Below are 7,709 nucleotides of genomic sequence, written 5' to 3' on the forward strand. Positions count from 1 at the left end.
TTTTTTCACAGAATATATTCTGACATAGAAATTGTATTGAACTGCATTGAGTAATTAATGGAGGTTATGTTACGGTCGTCCCCTCAAAACTACGTGTCAGAATTACCAAAAGTTTGACATCCAATAGCCGATTATTAAACAACCAATACGGTTCAGTGGATTTGTTAAACAAAACAAATATGTTTTATATATATATATATTTATCAAGTGGGGATTCGTGACGACAAACAACAACGGATACAGGTCTCGCGTGGTTATAGGACTGAATAGACGCAGCATGGTGATTATTCCGGATGAAGTGAAGGATCACAAACGATGTTCTACTAGAACCATCAACCAACACGATTTCGATCGGGTCAGTTTCAACATGTGCGTAATCAACCATAGAGATTATGTCAAATTGTTCGTATTCCTTGCAAGAAGAATATAACAATAATAATAATAGCAATAACAATAGCAACAACAATAATAATAATAATAATAATAATAATAGATCATGACAAACAGACCAAATGTTTGGTTTTTGTTTCGTTTTTTGTTTCTTTGTTTTAATATCACAATCCCATCTGGTAAAGGAAAAAACCCTTTCTAATGTAGTATTCTGTCAACTTTCTTTGCGTCCATTCTAAACTGGGTATATATGACTTTAAATGACTTATATTATTGATTTAATTGTTATAATAACATTAATTGGATCATTATTACTCGCTGTAAATCCCAGAATAATATTTTCTTTTGACATACCCAGTTAACACATACAAACAATTACATACGTTTTTCGAAAGATGTTATTTTATGTATATGGATTATTGCTGAACAAAGTGAGTAGTTTAATGACAAATAAACTTAGTGATCTCGCTGCTCCATTTAAGCGGTTCGGCCCGGCACGCTATTGCGTTTTGCCGTCCTCCTTTCACTTTCTGCCGCAGTCGTTCATTTTTCTGCGTCTCTCTTAATTTTCCAGCACCCTACTATATTTTACAGAACCTATCTCCGCTATTTCCATATGCAAACTGTTTTCCTGTTTAACTGTTTGTTGTGTTAAAATAAATATTATGAGAGATAAATGATATAATATATGTGTGTATTGCAAACGTTATAAATACTCATACTTTGTTCTGTTTGGTGTACCTTAGAGTACAGGATTGTTCGGGGTGGGGGGGGGGGGGGGTCCACGTTTATAAAGAGCACCTACAATATTCTGTTGTCATTGAATTTCATTTTTCTTTTTTCTTATTCGGTGGGTTGTTGTTGTTGGTGGTGGTGGTGGTGGTAGTAGTGGTGTTGGTAGTAGTGGTGGCGTGTGGGTGGGTGCGTGTGTGTGTGTGTGGTGGTGGTGTGTGCGTGTGTGTGTGTGTGTGCGCGCGCACGTGTGAGTGTTTTCTGTTTATTTGTTTATTCTGTCTTTTTAAATACACACAAGAATATAATATAATTTCCAGGAAATCACTATATATTTTCAGACGTTTGTGTCACAGAAGTGCATTGTGTCAATCACAAATCATAAACGTTTGATATATTTCAGGGTTACGTTGCCATGAAGGACCCAGTAAAGCGATCGTGCTGGGTGAAGCCTCTTGGTGAAAGAGGACATATGAAGAAACGAAAAAAATCATGGACAGTGGAGTATGTACCAGATAACCAAACACACACACTCACTCACACACACACACGCACACACACACACACAACACACACACACACGCACACACACCACACAAACACACACAAACACACATATACACACACACACACACACCAAACACAACACGCGCGCTCAGACACAACAAACACAACACGCGCGCGCACAGACACAACAAACACAACACAGACACGCGCACAGACACAACAAACACAACACAGACACGCGCACAGACACACCAAAACACAACACACACGCACGCACACACACGCACACACACGTGCGCGCACACACACACACACTACAACCACCACCAACAACAATAAAATGTTATTCGGAACCATAATTCAAAAGTTGTGTTTAAAGATCCAACACGGGGAAATTTATTAATACATAAATGTGCTCTAGTTGTGCCGTTACACAAAAAAACGTTTGCTTGTTTGATATACTCTGTAAAATCACATGCACAGTAGTTATAATGTCGATATAAACCAACGGCGTATGCACTGAACCAAAACTAAACATACAATGATATTTTCGCATATTTATATCTCGTGTTCCCAATCGGGAGAAAACAAAATGTTTTGATAGTTTTAAATAAAAAAGAAGAAATTGTTTGGGTTTTTTAATTGGCCTCAAAGTTTGTTTTGTTTAATGACACCACTAGAGCACATTGATTAATTAATCATCGGCTATTGGATGTCAAACATTTGGCAGTTCTGACTCGTAGTCATCAGAGGAAACCAACTTAAACCCGCTACATTTTTCCATTAGCAGAAAGAGATATTTTATATACATTTTCCCACAGACAGGAAAGCACATATCACGGCCTTGAACCAGTTGTGGTGCACTGGTTGGAACGAGAAAAAACAAAGTTGAATGGCCTCAAATGCATATGTCAGTGTGTATTAATTGAAATAATTAATACTGTAACACTTTAAATTGTTTATTTACTCTGACCCAAACTAATGAAAACTGGACTGTCCCCAAGAGATCTCTGGACAAGGATCGGGTGGAGAGAGAGGTTGGAAGTATATTGGCTGACTTCTGTTCAGACTCGTACGTCTTCATGCTCAGACAAGGTAACAAACCACAATTAAGTTAACTTTAACAAAAGAGAGAGAGAGAGAGAGAGAGAGAGAGAGAGAGAGAGAGAGAGAGAGAGAGAGAGAGAGAGAGAGAGAGAGAGAGAGAGAGAGAGAGAGAGAGAGGGGTTTTAGTAACGCTAAGTTCACACCCCATAAACTTACGTAACTCCAAGAGGCTTTCCCTCTTAATATGTCCAATATTGTTTTATTTGTATTAACGTTTGTTTGGTTTGGTAATAAATAATGCGTGTTTGCGTGTTAATTTATAAACAAAATTGTCTGAAATATATACTTGAGTCCTGCTAGTATATTATGATATGGACTACAGTATAGTCATGTGTGATATGGACAAGAGTATAGTCCTGTATTATAATATATCATAAAGTTAAGAGGTTTGTATATTATAATATGGACTACAGTATGGTCCTGTGTGATATGGACAAGAGTATAGTCCTGTATTACAATATATCATAAAACTGAGAGGTCTGTATATTATGATGTGGAATACAGGATAGTCATGTGTGATATGGACAAGAATTTAGTCCTGTATTATAAAGTATCATAGAGGTAAGAGGATTGAATATTAGAATATAGACAAGAGTATAGTCCTGTATTACAATATATCCTGAAGTTAAGAGAGTGGTATATTATGATATAGACAAGAGTATAGTCCTGTATTACAATATATCATGAAGTTAAGAGGGTGGTATATCATGATATGGACTAGAGTATAGTCCTGTATTACAATATATCATGAAGTTAAGAGGGTGGTATATCATAATATAGACAAGAGTATAGTCCTATATTATAATATATCATGATGTTAAGAGGGTGGTATATTACGATATGGACTAGAGTATAGTCCTATATTATAATATATCATGAAGTTAAGAGGGTGGAATATTATGATATAGACAAGAGTATAGTCATGTATTATAATATATCATGAAGTTAAGAGGGTGGTATATTATAATATAGACAAGAGTATAGTCCTGTATTATAATATATCATGAAGTTAAGAGTGTGGTATATTATGATATGGATTAGAGTATAGTCCTATATTACAATATATCATGAAGTTAAGAGGGTGGTATATTACGATATGGACAAGAGTATAGTCCTGTATTACAATATATCATGAAGTTAAGAGTGTGGTATATTACAATATAGACAAGGGTATAGTCCTGTATTACAATACATCATGAAGTTAAGAGGGTAGTATATTATGATATGGACTAGAGTATAGTCTTGTATTACAATATATCATGAAGTTAAGAGGGTGGTATATTATGATATAGACAAGAGTATAGTCCTATATTATAATATATCCTGAAGTTAAGAGGGTTGTATATTATGATATGGACTAGAGTATAGTCCTGTATTATAATATATCATGAAGATAAGAGGGTGGTATATTATGATATGGACTAGAGTATAGTCCTGCATTACACTAAATCATGAAGTTAAGACGGTGGTATATTACGATATAGACAAGAGTATAGTCCTGTATTAAAATATATCATGAAGTTGAGACGGTGGTATATTACGATGTGGACTAGAGTATAGTCTTGTATTATAATAAAATTATATTTGAAAACACACGAGCCCGTAGTGGTCCCAACTGTTCTCACAACTGCGGGTACTGCTCGATTTCTGGAACTGAAGAGGAAGATAGCAATGTGAGTAAAGTCAAATTTATGTGTGTGTGTGTGGGGGGGGGGGGGGGGGGGGGGATGCGTAGCCCAGTGGTAAAGCGTTCGCTTGATGCGCTGTCGGACTAGGATCGATCTCCGTCGGTGGACCCATTGGGTTATTTCTCGTTTCAGCCAGTGATCCACAACTGGTGTAACAAAGGCCGTGGTATGTACTATCCTGTCTGTGGGAGGGTGCATATAAAAGATAAGATCCCTTACTTTGTCTTGTGAAGATGGGCGTATCCATGTCACCTACATACATATATGTCTGCCCAAAAGCCAAAAGAATTTAAGGGTCAAAAATGTATAACCAAATAAGTTTCAGAGTGTATTAGATTGATGATGTAAACTAGACAAAAAAATTAATTTATTGTTCCATATTTACAAAAAAACACAAATAAACGTAACTGTATACAAGAAAGTCACATGACATGCTGTCAAAGTTGAAGGTTGTCAAACATGGATTTTACACATTAGAACATTCGTTTAATAGTGTGTGAATCCACCCCTGGCGCGAATACACTCGACACATCGTTGCCTCATGCTGTTGGTCAGACGTCTGAAGAACTCTTGGGGAATGGCCTGCCACTCTGCCATAAGAAGTTGACCCAGATCATGAAGGTTGGCCGGAGGGGCATGGTTATCCCGAACTCTCCTGCCTAATTCGTCCCAGGCGTGCTCTATTTGGGCCAAGTCAGGCGAATATGCTGGCCAATCCATCCTGGCGATACCTTGTTGTCTGAGAAAGTCCGTTACCACCCTGGCGCGGTGGGGTCTGGCATTGTCATCCTGCAGAACTGCCCCGCCGCCAATCTGTTGAAGGCCTGGGAGAACCAACGGCCGGATAATCTCATTCAGATAGCGGATTCCATTCAGATTGCCATCCACCACATAGAGGGGGGTCCTGTGGTGGATAGAGATGCCGCCCCACACCATGACGCTGCCACCACCGAACCGGTGACGTTGTCTAACGTTAACGTCAGCGAAGCGCTCCCCAGGACATCTGTAGACACGAACCCGACCGTCGTTGAACTGGAGACTAAACCTGGACTCATCAGTGAACATCACTCGACCCCACTGAACACGTTGCCACCGCAGATGAAGTGTGCACCAGTGACGTCTGGCCGTTCTGTGACGTGGTAGGAGTGGTGGTCGAACAGCCTGGCGACGGCAGCGTAGATTATTGGCTCTCAGACGATTGCGTATAGTTTGATCAGACACTCGAGTTCCAGTCGCAGTCCGCAGATTGTCACGTAATCGGCGTGCAGTGGTTGTGCGTTGACGTAGAGCCATATTGGTGATGTAGCGGTCCTCTCTATTTGTAGTGCTTCGGGGTCTTCCCGAACGTGGACGATTTCGAACAGAATTCGTTGCTTGGTACCGTTGCCACAGTCGGCCAACGACACTCTGACTGACACCAAGTCTCAGAGCAACATTTCTTTGCGTATTGCCATCCTGAAGCCAAGCAATAGCCCTTCCTCGATCTTCGATAGTCAGTTGACGTCGTACCATTGTCGAATTTGGAGTGTGCACCGTACACGAACGCAAGCTCCAATTATACGGAAATTCAGCATTGGGAACATGGAATACACATGCAAAGCGTGCAAATGAAGCGCTTTGTGAAAAAGCAAGTTATGGGCACTTAGCAGACCTTTCGCTTTCGCCCTAATTTACGTGCAAATGTAAGCATGTTTTCGCTATTAGAACTAGTCGACAGTGTCAATGACAGTGGATTTTAATTCATTTATGGGTTGCTTAGACCCACTTTCGTCAAAATGGAACAATACCATGCGTGACATTATGGTCTAGCTAATATAATTGACATTCAGAAAATAATGTCGAAAATATCGTCTGACCCTTAAATTCTTTTGAGTAGTATACATAGTAGTTACATTCTTAAAACCCACCGTTAACTTTAAGCTGGATGTATACTTCACCGCCGACTCTTGTCGGCGAGTAGTTTACTTGCCCAGTCCTGCTTCTTTTCAAACCTAATCCTCATTTTTCAGTCAATTCAGTATGATTTTAACATAGTTCATATTAAATTTTAGTGCGCGTTCGTTCAACGAGTTTTGGTTTACCTAATAAAAAACATTAATTTCAGTTGCGCATGAGGACGGCAATCAAAGTATGAATTGACCTTAAGACTCATGAACATGGCTATTCCCCTAATTGCTAAGGTAGTAGTGAGCGCACGTCATACGAGTCTGATACTGCATCCGATTAAAAATGAATCTCCCCCTGCATAATCGTACGAGAAGTGGGGAGAGAGGGGAGACAAATAAACTTCTTTTTCATGTTAACATAAATATTATGAGAGGCAAATGATATATGTGTGTGTTGCAAAAATTATAAATACTGTTACTTTGTTCTATTTGACGTATCTTTGTGTACAGGATGTAAAATATTATTCAGAGAGAGGGGATACGGCGTTTATGAAGAGCACCTAAAATATTCTGTTGTCACTGATTGTGTTTGTTTTTTGTCTTGGGTGTTTAGGATTTGTGTGTGTGTGATTGTGTTTGTGTGTGTGTGTGTGTGTGTGTGTGTGTGTGTGTGTGTGTGTGTGTGTGTGTGTGTGTGTGTGTGTGTGTGTGTGTGTGTGTGTGTGAAAGTTATATTTACGATGATAACTCAAACAAATTATTGATTAGATCGTACAATTGTTTCAAATACATGTGTGTATATATATACACATCGGTATTTGAAAATTATATTTGCCATTGTAACTGAAACAAATTATTGATTGGATCGTTAGATGTTCAATGCATGTAATTAGTTTCAGCGTAATATGGTACATGGATGTCTTATAGGTATCACATACATGTGTGTTTGTGTTTGTTTACCCCATGAATTACGAAATCATTTCTGCTATTGTATTTTGACCTATAATTATTTTATATTTTCAGAGTTTGCAGTAAAACCAGCGTGGAATGCATATGTGTCTCGTGTTCTATAGGAACAAGAAATATATTAAGATGTATGCAATTATACTTTTAAAATAACACAGAATAAAGAATTGTGACTTGCATCAAAGAAACAAATTTCTTATGTATGTTGATTAACCAATAATTTGTATACCATGCGTTTCATCATACACAAATACATCCTACATGTATAACAAATATACGGTATACATGCCCAAATTAAAATTAATTGTTGTGTAAGGGTACTCGACCTTATCTATAGCCTCTATTAGAAACATACTTGTCTGCCCTTGATTAAATGTGCGGTAAGCGGCCCGAACAGCCACTAAATTACGGCGCGTTCACGCCCCAGTCGCTT

General features: G+C 38.4%; 1 protein-coding gene across 1 annotated transcript; it reads left to right on the forward strand.

The window, feature by feature from the left end:
• Positions 1-277: 277 nt before the first annotated feature.
• LOC121385949 lies at positions 278-7,383 on the forward strand. The gene is made up of 4 exons (XM_041516742.1): positions 278-355; positions 1,526-1,630; positions 2,634-2,724; positions 7,334-7,383. The coding sequence occupies exons 1-4, from the start codon at positions 278-280 to the stop codon at positions 7,381-7,383; spliced, it is 324 nt and encodes a 107-aa protein (XP_041372676.1).
• The last annotated feature ends 326 nt before the right edge of the window (positions 7,384-7,709 follow it).

This window comes from Gigantopelta aegis, chromosome 12 (assembly GCF_016097555.1).
Source record: "Gigantopelta aegis isolate Gae_Host chromosome 12, Gae_host_genome, whole genome shotgun sequence".
NCBI classification, from domain to species: domain Eukaryota; kingdom Metazoa; phylum Mollusca; class Gastropoda; order Neomphalida; family Peltospiridae; genus Gigantopelta; species Gigantopelta aegis.